This window comes from Ochotona princeps, chromosome 9 (genome assembly GCF_030435755.1).
Source record: "Ochotona princeps isolate mOchPri1 chromosome 9, mOchPri1.hap1, whole genome shotgun sequence".
NCBI classification, from domain to species: Eukaryota; Metazoa; Chordata; class Mammalia; order Lagomorpha; family Ochotonidae; genus Ochotona; species Ochotona princeps.
The window spans coordinates 51,902,015-51,922,061 of record NC_080840.1 but is presented as its reverse complement, the minus strand read 5'-3'; the positions used below and the strand labels follow the sequence as shown (position 1 = coordinate 51,922,061).

The 20,047-nt window shown below is 46.4% G+C and overlaps 1 protein-coding gene across 1 annotated transcript in view; it reads left to right on the top strand.

The window, feature by feature from the left end:
• The first annotated feature begins 399 nt into the window (after positions 1–399).
• Positions 400–20,047, top strand: part of ARMC1 (armadillo repeat containing 1) — a 34,899-nt gene continuing 15,251 nt past the window's right edge. Inside the window, exons 1-3 of the mRNA XM_004588013.3 lie at positions 400–591; positions 6,617–6,834; positions 17,871–17,962. Of these exons, the coding sequence (XP_004588070.1) occupies positions 6,652–6,834; positions 17,871–17,962 (275 nt within the window). The 5' untranslated portion in view covers positions 400–591; positions 6,617–6,651. The remainder of the gene's footprint in view (positions 592–6,616; positions 6,835–17,870; positions 17,963–20,047) is intronic.

The window sequence follows — 20,047 nt, the reverse complement described above, 5'->3', positions numbered from 1 at the left end:
CTAAGGTAAAGCTGAAAAAAGAAGAAACTAAAAGATGTTTAAAGATTATGAACTAAAACTCAGGGAAGGAAAAGTAACTGCTTTGTCAGACCTGAAAGAGTTGGGCCGGGCTTTCCGAACTCAGCAGCCCCGATAGCCTCCCAGCCCCGGGAGCTGGGAATTGTAGTTCGGAGATGTCTAAGACGTCCCTGCCTGAATCCCAGGTCTGCGGTTCCGGCATGGTGGATAGGGCGTCGCTAGGGCCAATTCAGTATCCCGGGCCCTCATTGGGCCTGCCCATTCGACACTTGAGTGCATTTCTCCAGTGCACCAATGAGAGACTTGCTCTCAGAAGGCCTTCACTGACTGGGTACGTTTCTTCGCGGTGGCTCCATCACCAGCCAATAGGAGGGCAGAACCGGCGGAGGTGACAGGGTCACCGGGGGAACTCTGCAGCGCCTTCCCCCGCCAGCTCCTTGGCGCCTGGGCTCTTGGAGTTGGTGGGATTGTTGGCGATCTCCCAGGCGGCGGCTGCGACCGGCGTGGGCTGTGCTCACTCCTCGGCGTGGCCCTGATGGTGCGGAGGCTGCGGCCTCCTAGGACCCTGCAGCGGTAGGTGGGGTTCAGGGGCGGCGGACAAAGCGCGGGAGACTGGAAGGCCGCGGGGCCGGGGCACCTGCGAACCGGCGGGGTCGCTCGGAAACGCCCTCCTCCGCTGTGTCCCGTGGAAACGCTCGCTTGGTGGGCTTCCTCTCTGTCCTCCTCGCGCCCGGTTGTGGCCAGCCCCTCTTCTCTGTCGTTCCTTAGCGACTTTGTTCGAGGCAGCAGCTGCACAGCCAGTGTCTGGAGCACTGTTCTTGGCAAGGGCACTCTGTGGTTCGCAGGCCTTCTGTGGCGGGGTCACGGCTGACGGGAGATAACCCCTATGGCTCGGAAGAGCAGGCCCCACGGGATGCAGTGTCCTCTGGTTTGTTCCTTGCTGACCATCTCGTGGTTTGCTTTATTGGCTTGGGTCGTAGTGAACCACATGTGTTTGCCGAGGTGAGGAAACTGGCTGCGAGGAGGTAATTTAATTTTTCGGATTTGCAGTTAGTTGCAGGTGAAGGGAAAGCCAGATATCCTCTCCAAGCTTATGTCATTTAAAAAAAAAAAAGAGCCAAGGAAAGCTTGGTTAACTTAGCGTGGAAGGACCAAATGATTCTGTGAAATAAACGGCAAGTCCTGGCTGACACAGACCTCACTGGAGCCCTGTGTGAAATAAATGCAGAATCCCAGGCCCTATGTCTGCCACTCAGTCCGGATTTACTTCTTATGGTAAAACAAAGCAAAGCAAAACAAGAGACACAAGTGGAGAGCTAGGGTTTCTTTCTGTGAGGTAACTCTGTAGGTGCCTGGCAGACCCAGGAACACGGTGTGGGCAGACCTGACTCCGAGCGCCTATGCGTAATGGGAAGCTAGAGTCAGGAGATGGGTCAGAGCCCAGGGGTTCTGACGGGCGGTGTGGGTGCGTAGGCCAAGGGCCTGGAGGTGCTCAGGAGGTTTTGTAGGTGTAGGAGTGAGCATTCATGACTTTAGGATGAATTGATAGTCCAGATTTAACTAGGCAGAGAAAATAATGAGCTGCAATATATCTGTGTGCTTGTGTTCCAGTAAGACTACAATGGGGAGAGATGGGGTCCATTTCCACCCCCTGCCACAACTGCAGCATTTGCATAGTTTTAGTGTATGTGCTGCCAAGTGAGCAGGAAGTTACCATAAGTTTAAAATGCATCAGTATTGACAAATTTTTTGCTTATCCATCAGAAATCTTTATTTTTTTTTTTAAAGTATTTATTTTTATTGGAAAGGCAGATTTACAGGGAGAAGAACAGAGTGAAAGAGCTCTTCTGTCTGCTGGTTTACTCCCCAAATGACTGCAGTAACTGCTGAGCTGGTCTGGAGCCAGGAGCTTCCTCATGTCTTCCCAGGACTTGGGCCATCTTCCACTGCTTTCCCTGTGAACAGCAGGGAACTGGATAGCAAGTAGAGCAGCCAAGACTCCAATCATTGCCGATTATGACACTGCAGATGGAAGCTCAAGTTGCTATCCCAGGGCTCTGGCTCCAGATGTCAAAAATACTTTTTTTTTTTTTTTAAGATTTATTTCTTTTCATTGGAAAGACATTTACAGAGAGAACAGATACACAGAGAAAGATCTTCCATTTGCTGGTTCACTCACCAAGTGGCCGCAACAGCCTGAGCTGAGCTGATCTGAAGCCAGGAGCCAGGAGCTTCTTCTGGGTCTCCCACGTGGATTCAGGGTCCCAAGGCTTTGGGGGCATCCTCAACTGCTTTCCTAAGCCACAAGCAGGGAGCTGGATGGGAAGCAGAGCAGCTTGGATTAGAACCGGCACCTATATGGGAAGGACTTTGGCCACTAGACTATCACGCTGGGATTCAAAATTTTAAAGTATACAAGAATACAGTAATTGAAAACTTTTGTGAGATATCATGTGTCAGTCTTAAAAGTAAGAGGCACGCTGACACAAAAGGCATGTTAAGGTTTCACAAACCTTGTGTTTACTTACGCATAGTCTGGGTACAGCCTGATTCTGTCCTGAACTTGCCCCTGCTCCCCATAGTTTTGCTTCATTAATCAAAATTTTCTGATCAGTTTTCTTTGGAAGGAAGGGGTTGTGTTTGCTACTGGTTTTTCCAGTTTATTATTTTGGCTGTCTGGTAATAAAAAATTGAAACCCAGTCTCAAATTCACATAATCTTGTGTTGTTCAGTAATTAGAGAAAGTTTTATAGTTCTAGTTCTGGCATTGAGGGTTAAATATTGTGATTTTTCAAGAGTCATACTTTTCTAGATGGAGGTGAGCTTTAGTGTTTCTTCTTATTTGTATCAGAAATAACTTGATGGCTTTTTAAAAAATATATTTGTGTATTTTGGGAACTTGGTATGATGGCTTCTTTGGCTGATCTTCCCCTTGCAATTCTTGGGTCCCCTGTGGGCACCAGTTCATATCCTGGCTGCTCTACTTCCCAACCAGCTTCCTGCTCATGGCCTGGGAAAGTAGCAGAGAATGGCCCAAGGCCTTGGAACCCTGTGCCCATGTGGGAGACCCAGGAAAAGCTTGTGGCTTCAGATCAGCTCAGCTCCAGTTGCTATGGGTATTTGAGGAGCGAATCATTTTTTTTAATCATTTAATCATCATTTCATTGGAAAGGCTAATTTATAGAGAGAAGGAGAAACAGAAAGATCTTCCATCCCCTGGTTCACTCCCCACATGGCTACAGCAGTTGAAACTGAGCACATCTGAAGCCAGGAGCCCGGAGCTTCTTCCGGGTCTCCCACACGGGTGCAGAGTCCCAAGGCTTCTTTAACAGTCATAGGAAGTGTGCCGCTTGACTGCAGGTCTGCCTGCTGTGTCAGCTCAGGTTTTTGGTGTCTCCTGGTATTGTGGACCTTTTTCTAGGTAAATCCTGATTTGAGCCCTGTCCTTAGTAGGCTTTGAAGATTGGTAGCTTTAACTGTTTTAAGTTTTGTTTATCTCAAAGGAACAGGAAAGTTTTACCTTTTCAGGGTCTACGGACTATTTAGATAATGGAACATTCCCATGCAAGGCAGTGTTCTAGAAAAGGCCATCAGTGAGCATATTTGTTTATATTTGGGACGGCAGAGAGATGTCTTGGCTGCTGATTTAGTCCCCAAATGCCCACAACAGCTGGAGTAAGGCTGGCATGAAGCTGGGTACTGGGAAGAACCCTCTGGGTCTCACATGGATGGCATGGATCCAACCATTTCAGCCATCACCTGCTGCGCCCACCTGCTGGTGTGTCTTAGCAGAAGGCTAGCATCAGGAGTAGAGCCAAGACGTCAACCACAGCTTGAACTCGGGCATTCTGATACAAGATGCATCATCTTAACTGCTGTCCCAAATGCCCACCTCTGATAGTTGACTTTAAGCTGGTAATTAGTTCTGCGGGGTCCATTTGGATAGGATTTGTTGTGCTGCTGACGCCTGGAAAGCTTGTGGGTATGAGGTTTGTAAACCATGCTCTTCAAGATACTGATTAATAGAGGCAGCCGAGAGGCAACATGGAGTTAGATCTCGTAGTCTGTGGGTGTTCTGTCTGTTGCTTTTCCTTTGCTTCTTTTTATTGATTTTTTTTTAAGATTAATTTCTTTGTGAAACAGAGAGAGGTCTTCCGTCTATTGGTCACTTTCCAAATATCTTCAGTAGCTGAGGCCGTGCCAGGCTGAAGCCAGCAGTCTGGGACTTGGTGTGGGTCTTAGGTAGTGGATGGGGACCCAAGCACTTAAGCCGTCACTTGCCTCCTGGGACACAGTAACAGGGAATGGAATAGGGAGCAGTACAGTGTGACGTGTGGGCGTCTCAAGTGGTGTCTTGATTGTTGTGCCAAATGCCAACTCCTTTTGTGTTTACTTTTTATTCTGACCTTAAAAATTACAAGCAAAGCTGTAATACTTTGAGAAGATTACCTAGCAATACTATCCTATCAAAGCCCTCTTTCTGGGAACCCTTCGTTTGGTATTTTCTTGGTGATTTCTGAAATACATTAATATATTTTATGTGGAAAAGATATATTCTTTGTGTGTATTATCTGTATTTACCATGTTGTTTGAGTTAAAGAACCTTAGTTTTTTTTTTTTTTTAGATTTATTTATTTTTATTGGAAAGGCATACATAGAGAGGAGGAGAGACAGAAAGAAAGATCTTCCATCTGCTGATTCACTCCCCAAGTAGCCAAAGTGATCTGAGCTGAGCTAATCAGAAGCCAGGAGCCAGGTGCCTCTTCCAGGTCTCCTACGAGGGTGCAGGGTCCCAAGTCTTTGGGCCGTCCTTGACTGCTTGCCAGGCCACAAGCAGGGAGCTGGATGGAAAGCGAGGCTGCCGGGATTAGAACCGGCACCCATATGGGATCCTGGCTTATGCAAGGCGAGGAAAGTCAGACATACAGAGAGGAGGAGAGACAGAGAGAAAGATCCTTCGAAGATCTTTTCTTTTAAAGATTTATTATAAAAATGTGCAAAATTACCTGCAGGGTTTGTATATAAGGTGCACGGGCAATAGGCATGGATTTCGTTTTTAGACTTGGATCCCCGATATCACGATTTGTAAATGCAAATATTCAGATGTCTGGCAAAATCCAAACACTGAGCCCCTCTGATCTGTGTCTCCCGCTCCCCGCCCCAGGACCACTGCTTTATGCTGAAAGCTTTTCAGGTTTCACTACAAGGTGAGGCCAGTTCTGCTTTTTTGCTTTTTCTCCTCAAAGTAACTTTGTAGTCATCCCATTGAAAATACTGAGTCATTTTGATCCTGTTGCGTTCACAGTTGGCATTGTTATTGAAAGCTCAAAACTGTATAGTCGGTCAGATAAGGAATATGCTATGCAACGTGATTAACTGAAGTTAGTTTTTAATTTTCTGTGTGTGTGAAGATTATCCCTTGAAAATATCAAGATCATCCCTTGGTATTTTGTTGCTTTGGCTTTATTAAGTCTTGCATGGTAGCTTTTCTAAAACACTTAATCTTTATGGGAAAGGATATGCTGACTTTACAGGATCTGTATGCTTAGTGGAAAGCTCACCATTTTAGGAAGTAGTGAGATTTCAGCCCAGTACTGCACTAATTAGATTTTGTGACCTGGGTTGTGTTATGTAACTTCTTTGAGACTGCTGCTATTCTTGCTTTCCTAATAGGTGGCAGGAGGTGGCAGGCGCAGAGGTGGACAGATCTCTGCGGGTCAGATCCGATGCAGTCTCCTAAGCTTGGCTAGCCTGAGCAAAAGCAGGATACCCTTGGTGAATTCTAGGTTCATCCTCCTTGCATTCTTCCTTTTTTTTCTAGAGGATTTTATCTTTTCAAGACCCAGTAGGCTGTTTTTGTTCATAGATGAATCGGGGGGAAAGGCTGCCAGCAAGCCACTCTCCCTCCCCCCACCGCACTCCAGGCTCTTGTTTTAGGACCAGAAATGCTCTAGAGGAAAGGAAGCGGATCGAAGGTCACAAGCTTGAATAATGTTTATTGTGATTTTAGTGTTAAAATATGTATTGCTGAAAGAGAGTTTATTGGAATATTGAGCACAACATATGTTTTTTAAACACTGTGCACACATAAATAGCTTGATTTCTTCAGTCAGCGTCTTGTGTTCATTTTACTTTTCTCAAACTGTGGAGTTGGCAGTTCTTGCGTTTTTGTGACTTGGATTCATCTGTTTCTTTTTTTCTTTTTTTAAAAAGATTTATTTATTTTTATTGGAAAGGCAGACATTAATTCCGATGGTTCACTCCCCAAGCAGCCGCAAAGGCTGGAGCTGAGCCAATCTGAAACCAGGAGCCAGGAGCTCCTCCGGGTCTCCCACATGGGTGCAGGGTCCCAAGGCTTTGGGTCATCCTCGACTGCTTTCCCAGGCCACAAGCAGGGAACTGGAAAGAAGCAGGGCCACCGGGACTAGAACCGGCAAGTATATGGGATCCCGGCGCGTGCAAGGTGAGGATTTTAACCACTACGCTACCACGCCGGGCCCCATCTATTTCTTTCAAATGATGTTGTAATCCTGGTTATTTACTAGGTGTCACATTATACCTCAGCAACCTAGAGCTAATTTGTGAATCTTTTCTGCAGAATCTGAGATTTTCTTCATGTGCATGGCATAGAAGATGAATTCCTCTTCCTCTACCATGAATGAAGAACCCGATGCTCTGTCAGTAGTCAACCAGCTGCGGGATTTGGCAGCAGATCCACTGAACAGAAGAGCTATCGTCCAGGACCAGGGATGTCTGCCTGGCCTGATCTTGTTTATGGACCATCCTAACCCCTCTGTCGTCCACTCAGCTTTGCTCGTGAGTTGGTGTTAATAATTTCCCTCCCAATGTTTTACTCTTTGGAAAGTTGTAACATTTTGAAAAAGGTGTTAGATGACATTGTAAAAATTAAGAAGAGGATACAGAGTAATTTCTGTACAGGTGTTCCTCCATGGCTTCTGCATTCTTTCATTCAACTAACTGAAGGATTGAAAGTATTCAGAAAAAAGAAACCCATTTCTACTTTCATGTACAACCTTTTTACAGTGTAACAGCAGTTCACATAGCGTTGACATCCTATTCTAAGTGACCTGCAGTTGATTTAAATTATGCAGGGAGGTGTGTGAGTTGTGTTATGGGAGGGAGCCCTGGAGCCAGTCCCCTACAATGCCAAGAAGGACTCTTCCTATCTTTCTTATCTTTAAGATACACGGATGTATTTGAAAGGCAGAGTAAAGAGAGGGGGAGGTCTTCTCTTTCTTGGTTCCCTCCCCGGTGGCTTCAGCTGCTGGAGCTCTGCTGGTCCAGGGTCTTCTGTGTGGATGAAGGGGCCCTAGCAGTTGGGCCGTCCGCTGCTGCTTTCCGAGACGCCATTAGCAGGAAGCTGGAGCGGAGGTGGAGCATCTGGAACTTGAACTGGCATCCATATGGGATGCCAGCGCACCAGCACCTTTACCTACTACACCACAACACTGGCCCCGGGTCTGTCTATCTTTCTTTCTTTGTTTTTTTCCCCCTGTAATTATACAGCTAATGGAGTCTCAGGTCTGTGCCACTCTCACCACTACCTAACTTTAGAAAACTGGATTCCTGCTATTTTTTTTTTTTTTTTTGACAATCTTTACACGGTTAATTAGGGCACAGAGGTTCAAGGGCTACAGGAAAGTGGGTAAGACTATTAGTTCCACATTCTCTTTTTTTCTGTTTCTGGGGTAAAGGGGGAGATAAAGGGAGAAGTCCCACCCAGCCTCCTACCCATCCCAGGTCCCCCATGTGGGGCATGCCCGAGGGTCTTGCTCAAGTGGTTTTTGAGAGTTCAGTGGTTCTGAATTGCTGCCGATCTTGCCTGTGTTTCTTTATGTACAAACATTTATGTGTGTGTAGCCATTTTACACAAATGGAGCATGGTTTGTTGTTTTGCTTTTTTCCTTTTTTTTCTTCATTTTTTAAAAAAGGTTATTTATTGTTATTGCAATAGAGAGAGAAAGAGAGAGTGAGGAGGAGGAGAGACAGAAAGGAAGATCTTCCAGCTGCTGATTCCCTTTCCAAGTGACCGCAGCGGCTAGCTGCACCAATCTGGAGCCAGGAGCCAGGTGCCTGTGTTGTGTCTCCATGTGGGTGCAGGGTCCCAAGGCCTTGGGCCGTCCTCAACTGCTTTTCCAAGCTACAGGCAGGGAGCTGGATGGGAAGTGGAGCTGCCGGGGTAGGAACCGGCATCCTGTGGCATCCTGGCACATACAAGGCTAAAACTTCAGCCACTAGGCTGTCACACAGTGTCCTTCTGACAGTTTTCAAGGATCCACCCATTGTAGTTGTGTGAATTATTTACAGAGTTGTGCAGCCTTCCTCACAGTGCATTTTAACTTCTGTCACATCAGAAAGAAACCCTACACTTTCTACCTGTTCTGTAATCTCCCACCCTCTGTCCTTAAGCAACCATTAGTCTGTTCTCTGTTTTTGCCTATTCTAGTGAAAATGCCTATAAATTTTTCATATGAATGGAATCAAATAGTATGTAACCCTTTTGCCTGACTTCTGTGACTTAGTATAGTTTTCAAAGTTTGTCCTTTCTATGACATATTTTACTATTTCTTTTGGGGTTGTACGTGGCAAGTCCATTGTGACATACCACATAGTGTTTGTCCATTCGTTAGTTAGCCCAGGTGCATCTGCTATACAAGGTAAGAAGAGAAGGTAAGGAAATAGATAAAGGGAGGCCCAGCACGGTAGCCTGGTGGCTAAAGTCCTCGCCTTGCATGTGCCAGGATCCCATATGAGCACTGGTTTAATCCCAGCAGCCCTGCTCCCCATCCAGCTCCCTGCTTGTGGCCTGGGAAAGCAGTCGAGGACGGCGCCAAAGCCTTGGGACCCTGTACCCCTGTGTGAGGCCTGGAAGAAGCTCTTGGCTCCTGGTTTCTGATCGGCTCAGCTCTTGCCGTTGCAGCTGCCTGGGGAGTGAATCAGTGATGAAAGATCTTCCTCTCTGTCTCTCCTCCTCTCTGTATGTGTGACTATCCAATAAAAATAAATAAATCTTTAAAAAAAGAAGGTTAAGGGGAAAATATATAGAATCTTAGCTGGTAATGCAGAAGAAGCTATTTTGTTACGTGGGAGCTGGAGAAACATATGTAAGAACAACACAGGTCATTAGGCCTCATTTCTTTAAACAATAAATGACAGTGAAAAAGAAAGGGAATTGAAGTGGAGCAGGGCTGTAGTGAATATTGTAGATCAAAGGCTTTTATGTCATGTAATATGTGAACCTGATTTGAATGTTAGCTATAAATATTTCTTAAACAATGAAATATAGATCAATCAATACATGATATTGAAGAATCATTATTTTTACATTTTTTTTTATAATCTATTTTATTGTGTTGTTGACAATCTTTACATAGTTAATTACAGTTAAAGAAAGAAAAAGAAAAAAAAAGGTTCAGGGGGATAGGGAAGTGGGTAATACTATCATGTACATATTGTTTCCATCTTGTATCTGAGGTAAAGGGGGATACTGAGGGAGAAGCCCCACCCGGTTTCCTGCCCACCCCGAGTCCCGGATGTGGGGCATGCTCTGAGATATGTGCTCAAGTGGTGTTAATAGTTCTCCAGTTATGAATCACTGCCAGTTTCGCTCGATGAGGTCGTCCACTGATTGATATGGTCCATCATAAAGTCTCCGTTTGCCCCATTTTTCGCTGCTAACATGTAGCTGAGATGAATGATTGATCTGCTCTGTCTTCTGTCTTTTCTTGATTAGAGTTCTGAGTCCAGCAGTTCGATTGGGGAGATCTCCAAAGAAACTTTGAGGTATTCCCAGACTAGTTTCTTGCATGTTCTAGCAAGCACAGGGCCCGGCACAGTCCATCACCCCGATCAGCTGGTGGTTGCAATTGCTGTGTTGGTTCTGTTTTCAGTCCCGAGTTGCACTGGAACCAATGGGTGTTGCAGTCCAGTCTGGTTCTGCCCAGCACGTACTCGGCCCTCACACTAAATAGTGGGAGCTGCAGCCTAGTTGGGGCGACCCACGATAACCCACACCAGGCCCGCCCCCTACCCTGGTTTGCCAGTATGTGTAGCAGAAGACCAGTCTGTCCCCCATCCCATTTGGCTCTGGCACTTGTCAATGGGTATTAAAGCTTAGTTCTATCTAACCAACTCAACCATCCAGCCCTCACAGATGTTGTTGAGTGCCTCTCTATCTAGCCATCCCAGCCCCCGTCCTAGTTTTCATGCCCTCCCACGGGACTAGTGACCCAAGAAGGGGGAACCCACTTTTTCCCTCCCAGGTCTCTCTGTCCCGGTTTATGCACTCTTTGGGTGGTTCTGTGATTTGACTTGACAGAATTAGTCCCCAGTGCCAGCTTCTGCTGCTATACCCAAACATCCCTCACCCACTCTAATTTATGCTTGCACCAGCAGGAATAATCAGCCCAGCCTGGCTTTTCCCTGATCTATTCCACATGCAGTGCACAGGTGTTGTAGCCTTGCATAGTCTAGTCTGTCTCTATCCCAGCCCACGCTCTCCAGTGGGAGTAGCTGTCTGGTGAGGGGACCAGCCCCTTAATCCCCCCGCCAGTTCTGCCCCTCTCTTCCTTCATGGATCTCATGTGTGCTGGTTGGGTGCTGCATTCATATCCAGTACAGGCAACCACGCCCTGGCATTCCATAATGTGTACTGGTTTTGTCGTGACCAAACCCGGCTCATCCCACACTCTGATCTGGTAATCGGATTTGCCAGTGGGTGATATGGCCTGATTCAGCCTGGTCTGCTCCTGACCCATGCTGAATGTGTGCCAGTGGGAAACTTTCCATGGCCTATTCTGGACTGTTTCCTATCATGCTTCTTGCACTTACCTGCAGGGACTGTGTCCTGCCAGAGGAGTTGCCCAGGCTCCTCTATCAGAACCCCTCCCAGTGGCAGGTTTTGCGCATGCCAGGGGGTTCTTGAGCTAACCCAACTCAGTTCACCTCCTGTCCTAGCAGGAACAGTGGCTTTTTCTGGCTGGCTTTCACCCCATTCTGGTTCTTGTTGTTGGATGTTTCAGCCCGGCCATGGCTCGTCCATACCCACATACAGCTCACGCATGGCTCAGTAGAGGGTTGAGACCCAGCCTAGTCAGTCCCACATCTACCCCCTGGTTCTCCATGACACCAGATGGTGTAGGGATCTGAACTGGCCTGGTGCATCAAATCCCAGCCCACACTAGTGCCTCGGGTGACTGCAACTGTTTTCTAGATAGAACGCAGCTCCAATTCTAGCACATACGCCCCTTGGTGGGAACCTCAACCTAGTTAGGGTGTCCCGTTACCTCCCCGATTGGGCTTGTTCCTAGCTGTAAATCATGCATCTGCCCGTGGTTGCTCTGAGGACCAGTAGGTGCAAGAGCCTCGCTCGGTATGACCTGTGTTCCATGCTGGTTTCTAGTTTTGCTTGTAAACAAAGGTTTCCTCAGTCCTGCCCAGTGCATTACGTTCCATTACCAATTTAGACATTTTGGAGCTACTATGCCCTGCTAGTCTGACCCCCAGATCTGGACGGCGTGTTCACCAGCGAGAGCTATGACTCGCCAGGGGAGCTTCCCAAGTACCTCCACTTGATCCACTCCCAAACCCAGTTTACATACATGCCATTGGTTTTTAGGCCAGTGCCCGGTGTACTCTGGCCTCCCATTTGGCCTTGTATGAGCTGGTGAATGTTGCAGCCCGGCCCACCCCACACCCTATTCAGGATGCACATTTGGTTGCTGCTGCCTTGCCCAGTCCAGTCTATGGTGGATCCCTTTACCTGTGATTGATGGCAGGCTCCTTGGTCACACCTAGCTTAGTCCATAACCACCTAAAATTTAGGTTTACCAGTGGGGCCAAACTTTCTACAGGGTGTGGCCCACACATCCTGCACAGAGTCCACCCCAGGATAAGGTTCTAGAGTGCTAGTTAAAATTATGGACCTGCGTAATGTGACCAGTCTCCTGAACCAACATCATGTCAGGCAAAAAAATATCCTGCTAGACAATCTGGGGCTTATCTTTTGCATTATAGGTGTTCAAAGCTCAGCATTATTGAGTGATTAGAAGTTCTCCAAAAGAAGAGTTACTGGCGTTGGGAATCTTTAGGATTGACTCAGAACCCAGAAACAGTGGGGACACCCTAGAGCTATCTAAGCAGCAATTCGGACATCCATTACCCCAGAGCTCCCCGGCCGGGCGGCCAGCAGGCAAAGCCTGGCACCACATGGTGCACAGGCTGCCCTGGGTGAGGCCGAGGACTCGTTCACTGCCTTGCGGCAGTGTCTTTGGCATGAGCCCCCAGCATTGGGTCCGACCCGGCAGGGGCACCCGCCACAGCCGCCACACTGTGAGGAACGGCAGTTGCCCCCGAATCCCAAGGCCCGAACCCCTCCCAAACTCACCTAGCTGCCAGATATTAGCAGCTGGGTGGAGCTAGGAATTTTAAGCCAGTTCCCAAGTTCCCTCATGGCGCACTTACCCTGAGGAATGAGCTGTCTTGGGTCCTGGGTGAGGCCGAGGACTCGTTCACTGCCTTGCGGCAGTGTCTTTGGCGTGAGCCCCCAGCATTGGGTCCGACCCGGCAGGGGCACCCCCCACAGCCGCCACACTGTGAAGAGTGGCAGTTGCCCCCGAATCCCAAGGCCCGAACCTATTTTTACATTATATTAAAATAGTGTTGTTATTATACTTATTTTTAAATAATGAGGTGTTTAGGATATACTAATATTTGCAAATGAAAGTCTTCTCTGAAACTTACAATAAAATAGTATCATGTAATTCTGGACAGGAAAGATGGATGAATCTTGATAATTGTTGAAACTGAGTCAGAGTCTGGGAATCATTACTGTGATCTAAACATTTTATAATAAATAATATAAAACAAAATTATTGTATTAAAAGTTTTATTTACTGTCCTTTATTTAAGGACTCAGGGTAAATTTCCTCAATTGGTAATAGGATGGTTTGCTCACACACAAAAAATACATTGCTTTTCCTTTTAGAAAATTAAAGTGTATGTTGTGAATTTTGTATTTTACCTTCACAGAATGGAGCTTAAAAGGCCAAATACACTGATCTAAGATATGAACAGTAGTAAAAATTGATGGACTCCTATTTGGTTCCTGTTTCAGTCAGAAATGCAATAAAGATGAGAAGAAAGAGTGTGTTGATCTTTAGATAGGATGAAGGAAGTTTTTTTTTAATATTTTTAAAGATTTGTTTTTATTGGAAAGGGAGAGTTAACACAGATAAGAAAAGAGAGATCTTCTATTTGCTGGTTCACTTCCCAAATGGCTGTAATGGCCAGAGCTTAGCTGATCCAAAGCCGGGAGCCAGGACCCTTCTCCAGGTCTTCCACGTGGGTGCAGGATCCAAAGGACTTGGTCCATCCTCTGGTGCTTCCCAAGGCCATAAGCAGGGAGCTGGATGGGAAGTGGAGCAGCCAGGACATGAATTGGTGCCCTTAAGTGATGTCTGTGCTTGAAGGTGCAGGGTTAGCCTATTGAACCATGGTGCCAGCTCCACAAATCTTTTTTAATAGATTAGATTTGAACATACCTGAGTTCAGAAGGCAAGACTGCTGCAGCAAGAGAAGTTTGAAAAGGCTATTGTGATTATAGAAAATAAGAAAGGCTGCTGACTGAAAAGAATGGTAAGTAAAGAGGGACTCACTGGTTTGGCAATACTAAGTTGGTGTAATACTGACCGTTTTCTACCCCATCAGTCCAGCTTTAGGCTCTGACAGCCAGACAGTTGGATCTGTCCAGCAATGATACTTAGCCCTGTAAATCGGGCTGATCTCTTATGCAAGGCTATTAGCAAGAGAGGGGTTGAAATGCTAGGTTAGGTGCTAGGCTGAATGGGAAGGGCAGGTGAGCCACTGAGGGCTGGAGCTGTCAGACAGTACAGGATTCACTGCATGCATCTTCCAGTGAGGTGTGACAGGGATGGTGGTTTTGTAGTTTGTTTCATTATCACTAGAGTCTTACTGTTAGTGTGCCCTTTTGTTTTAACTTATTTAGTGGTTGCAGCAGGTTTTACAATAAATGCTTTTAATTTTGACAGCCTACTTTTTAAACCAGTCGTGCACAGCATGTGTTATGTATCCGTGTGCTTCCATTCTCCCTCTCTCCTTTGTGCTATTTTTATCATTCATTTTGCTTCTATGTGAATTTAAACACCTACAGTGCATTTTTTTTTGCTAAAATAATTATCTTTTAAAGACATTAAAAATTTTTTTGATGTCTTATATACGTAGTCTCGTATTTCTGGTGTTTTTTTTTTTTTTTTTTTTTTGGTCCGTTAATATAAATATAGATTTGTGCTGATACAATTTTTTTCTCACCTGAAAAACTTTGACATTTCTTAGGAAGCAGTGAAACTTTCCTCCAGTACTTCCAGAGATACTGCTGCACAGTCTTCAGACTTGTATAATTTCTAAGAGAAAAATGAGATAATTTTTATCTTTGTTTCTCTCTGATTAATGCTTTTTGTCTGATTTTGGAGGAGGCAAGAGACTCCTGCGGGTCTCCCACATAGGTGCAGGGTCCCCAGGGTTTGGGCCGTCCTCAGCTGCTTTCCCAGGCCACAAGCAGGGTTAGATGGGAAGCAGAGCAACTGGGATTAGAACCGGCGCCCATAAGGGATCCCGGCTTATGCAAGACAAGGACTTTAGCCACTAGGTTACTGTTCCTGTCCTGTTCTAAAATTTTTTTAATTCACTTTGTTTCAAATAATATTGTTTTATTTTGCTTAATTTTACTTTTTTTGTTAATTGGAAAGACAGATTTAGAGAGAAGGAGAGAAAGATTTCCATCTGCTGTTTTTCTCTCCAAATGGCCACAATGGCTGGAGCTGAGCATATCTGAAGCCAGGAGCCAGGAACTTCTTCAGATCTCCCTCACGGGTGCAGGGTCCAAGGCCTTTGGCTCATCCTCTCCTGCTTCCCCAGGCAACAAGCAGGGAACTGGATGGGAAGTAGAGCTACCAGGATAAGAACTGGAGCCCATATGGGATCCTGGCGGATGCAAGGCGAGGATTTAGCCAGTAGGCTATTATGCCGGGCCCTTCTGAGTCTTTTTTTTTTTTTTTTTAAGATTTATTTTTATTGGAAAGTCAGATATACAGAGAAGAGGAGAGACAGAGAGGAAGATGCTCCATCACTGATTCACTCCCCAAGTGACTGCAACGGCTGGAGCTGAGCTGATCTGGAGCCAGGAGCCAGGAGTTTCTTCCAGGTCTCCCACGCGGGTGCAGGGTCCCAAGGCTTTGGGCTGCCTTCGACTGCTTTCCCAGGCCACAAGCAGGGAGCCGGATGGTAAGCGATTGGGGCAGCTGGGATTAGAACTTGTGCCCAATGGAAGCGTTCAAGACGAGGACTTCAGCTGCTCGGCCACCATGCCGAGTCTTCTTACTGAGACTTTTAGTAGTGTTTTTGCACATATGATGATGACCTGCTTGATGCAGACTTTTTTGTGTGTGCTGGATGGGAAGTGGAGCTACTGGGATTAGAACCAGCTCCTGTATGGGATCCTGGCATGTTCAAGGCAAGCACTTTAGCCACTAGACTGCTGTGCTGGGCCCAGCACTTCATTGTTTATGGGCTGTAGTAGATGTCATACTGGGAGTAGTTGTGAAAGAAGATATAAGATGGCACATTCCTTCTTTCTTTCTTTTTGTTTTCTTTGAGAGAGAGCGAGCGAGCTCTCCTCTACTTGTTCCTTCTGTTGTTGCCTGTAAGTGACTGCCTCTGGGTTAGATCTAAAGCTGGGAGCCAGGTACACAGTCCAGTTCTCCCATTGGTTGACAGGAATCCTGTTGCTCAGATTGTCACCTCTGCCTCCCAAGGTCTGAGGCAGTGATAAGCTGGAGTCTGTCACCTCTGCCTCCCAAGGTCTGAGGCAGTGATAAGCTGGAGTCAGGAGCCACAGTTAGGAGTATGGCATTGAAGCACCACTTCCAGAACACTGTGCCATTCATGGCATGTGTTCAGTGATGACTAGACACTTCACAAATGGAAAGTAAAGGACTGGTAAATGTGAAGATCAGTGAACTGAAATGGCATAATTTTGGGTTGTAGAATTCTCAGCGGTACAAGATTTTCAGTGAACGATCAGTGTTTGGGAGGTGTGTTAAAGATTGTAATATTTAGGTGTAGCGTGTAAGTAGCTAAACAAGGTCTCTAAATAAGAACATGTGCAAGAAATAGTAAACATGGAACCTGGTGTGATGGCCTAACGGCTAAAGTCCTCACCTTGAACATGTCAGGATCCCATATGGGCACTGGTTCTAATCCCGGCAGCTCCACTTCCCATCCAGCTCCCTGCTTGTGGCCTGGGAAAGCAGTTGAGGACTGCCCAAAGCTTTGGGATCCTGCACCTGTGTGGGAGACCCGGATGAAGTTCCAGGCTCCTGGCTTTGGATGGTCTCAGCTCCAGCCGTTGGGGCCACTTGGGGAATGAATCATTGGATGGAAGATCTTCTCTATGTCTTCTCCTCTCTGTATATCTGACTTTGCAATAAAACTAAATGAATCTTAAAAAAAAATACTAAACATGTACTTTTTAAAAGGATTTATTTATTTTTATTGGAAAGTTAGATATACAGAGCAAAAGATGTTCCGTTTAATGATTCACTCCCCAAGTGGCCGCAACAGCCGGAGCTGAGCCGATCTGAAACCAGGGACCAGGAGCTTCAACTGGGTCTCCCACGTGGGTGCAGGGTCCCAAGACTTTGGGCCATCCTTGACTGCTTTCCCAGGCCACAAGCAGGGAGCTGAATGGGAGGCAGGGCCACTGGGATTAGAACCAGCGGCATATCGGATCCTGGCATGTTTAAGGCGAGGATTTTAGCCACTAGGCTACTATGCTGGACCCTAAACATATACTTTAAAATATGTATACATTTATTTGAAACTCAGTTACAGAGAGAGAGGATGAGATCTTTCATCTGCTAGTTCACTACTCAAATTGCTGTAGCTGCTGGAGCCAGGCCCATCCTAAATCAGGAATTGGGAGTTTTTTCCAGGTCTTCCATGTGGGTGCAGGGGTCCAAGTCCTACAAAGGTCATCTTTCACAGCTTTCCCAGGCACATTAGCAGGGAGCTGGATCAGAAGCAGAGCAGTCAGGACTTAAACTAGTGCCCACTGGGATGCCAGCATTGCAGGTGGAAGCTTTCCTCACTGTTCCACAATGCTGGCCCGATAAACATGTACGTTTAACAGCTCCAAGTGTTGTTAAACCAAGAGCTGGTTTGAGTCGCAGCTGTTTGCCTTGTAGCCAGCTACCTGCTGCTGTACCTGGGAAAGCACCAGAAGATGGCTCAAGTAATTGGGCCCTGATTACTAATGGGGAGACCAGGGTGTAGTTCTGGGCTTCTGTGGCCATTTGGGCTGATGAACAGTACATGGAAGCTCTCTCTCGCTTTCTCTGTTAAAATGTCTTTCAAATGGATCCTTTTGTTTTGTTCTGTTTTTTGCTATTGCTTGAAAGGCATAGTGACGGAAGATGTTACCCACTGATTCATTCCCCAAACAGCCCTAATAGTGAAGGGGAGGATGCAGGAACTTCATCTCACATGAGTGGCTGGGATCCAGGTTCTTGAACTGTCTTTCACTACTGTTGCAGGGAGTTGGATTGGAAGCTATACCTGATGCCTGTAAGGATACTAGCGGCCACTGAATATCTTGTTAAAATGAGCTAAATATTTTGTTAAAAGGAGAGGTGCCAAAACTTCAAAATTAAGTGATCTTAGAAAAGACAAAAACTTGAATTTTCTTTATTTTTTTTTCAGTAAGTAAATTTAGCACTGTGGACATGTAAATTAATGTATTGATTTTCTTGCCGTAGGCTCTGCGATATTTGGCAGAATGCCGTGCGAACAGAGAGAAGATGAAAGGAGAATTGGGTATGATGTTGAGCTTGCAGAACGTTATACAAAAGTAAGTCCAATAGATAGTGTTTCCTATTACAGCAGAGAAATGGACTGTGTTAAATATATACAGAATTGTTAATACAGAATTTTATCACAATTTTGATTCTGATATGCTTTTGTGGGTTATTTGGGTTATGTGTCCAATTTTTTTTTTAAGATTTATTTATTTTTATTTGAAATTCAGATATACAGAGAGGAGGAGAGACAGAGAGGAAGATTTTCTTTGCGCTGATTCACTCCCCAAGTGGCCACAACAGTTGGTGTTGAGCCAGTCTGAAACCAGGAGCCAGGAGCTTCTTCTGGGCCTCACACAGACACTCACTCTCTCTCTCTCTCTTTCTCTGTCTCAGCATGTCATGCAAATCCACTGTCCGTTGGTTTATTCCCCAGATGGCCACAGTGGCTGGAGCTGGGCTGACCTGAAGCAAGGAATCAGGTGCCAGGAGTGTCTTCTAGGTTTCCCTCGTGGGTGCAGGGGCCCAAGAACTTGAGTTAAGTCTGCTGCTCTCGCAGGCCATAAGCAAGGAGCCTGCTGAAAAGTGCAGTAACTGGAACACAAACTGTTGCCCACATGGGATGCTGGTGACACAGACAGTGGCTTAGCCTACCGAGATTTTCCATCCACTTCTCAGAACTGGATGGGTCTGAAGCCAGGAGCCAGGATGACAGGTGCCCAGGAACTTGAGTTATCTTTTGCTGCTCTTACAGGAAGGGAAGTGGAGCAGCTAGGCTATGCACTGGCGCCCATATGAGATCCTGGATGTACAAGGCAGGAACTTTAGCCCCACTAGCTGCCACGCTGGGCCCTGTTATTATTTTTTTCCAAAAAATTCACTTGATTTATTAGAAAGGCAGACATACAGAAAGATCTGTCTGCTGGTTCACTCTCCAAGCACCCACAACGGCTGGAGCTGAGCTGATCCTAAACCAGCAGCCAGGAGCTTCTTCCAGGTCTCCCACAAGGGTGCAGGGTGCCAAGGCTTTGGGCTGTTCTCAACTACTTTCCCAGGCTACAAGCAGGGAGCTGGATGGGAAGTGGGGCCACTGGGGCACCTATGCCACTAGGCTACCGCGCTGGGCCCTTGATATTGATATGTTTTTATTTTTTCATTTTTCTTATTATATTTTTGACAATCTTTACATAGTTAATTACGGTAAAAAGGTTCAAGGGCTATAGGGAAGTGGGTAAGACTATTATTTCCATATTGTTTCCTGCATGTATCTGAGGTAAAGGAGGTTATTGAGGGAGAAGCCCCACCCAGTTTCCCACCCACCCCAATTTCCGGATGTGGGGCATGCTCTGAGATACTTCCTTAAGTGGTTTTGATAGTTCCCCAGTTATGAATTGCTGCCAGTCTTGCCACTCCACGCACGATGAGGTCGTTGAAGAATCCACTGATTGACATAGTCCATCATAGAGTCTCCATTTGCCCAGTATTTTGCTGCCAACATATACCTGAGGTGGTTGATTGACATGTTCTTTCTTCTTTCTTTTCTTGGCTAGGGTTCTGAGTCCAGCAGTTCGAATGGGGATATTCCCCAAAGAAACCTTGAGGTATTCCCAGACCAGATTCTTATATGTTCTAGCAAAGCACAGGGCCCGGCACAGTCCATCACCCTGATCAGCTGGTGGTTGCAATTGCTGGGTTGGTTCTGTTTCCAGCCCTGTCTTCCTCTGGAACCAATGGATGTTGCAGTCCAGCCTGGTTCTGCCCAGCATATGCTCGGCCCTCACATAAACCAGTGGGAGCTGCAGCCTAGTTGGAGCGACCCACAATAACCCCCACCAGGCCCACCCCCTACCTTGGTTTGCCAGTATGTGTAGCAGACTAGTTCAGTCTGTCCCACATCCCATTCAGCTCTCGTACACGTCAATGGGTATTAAAGCTTAGTTCTGTCTAACCAGTTCAACTATCCAACCCTCATGGATGTTGTTGGGTGCCCCCACCAGGCCCGCCCCCTACCCTGGCTTGCCAATATGTGTAGCAGACTAGTCCAGTCTGTCCCACATTGCATTTGGCTCTTGTACATGACAGTGGGTATTGAAGCTTAGTTCCATCTAACCAGTTCAACTATCCAGCCCTCCAGTGCC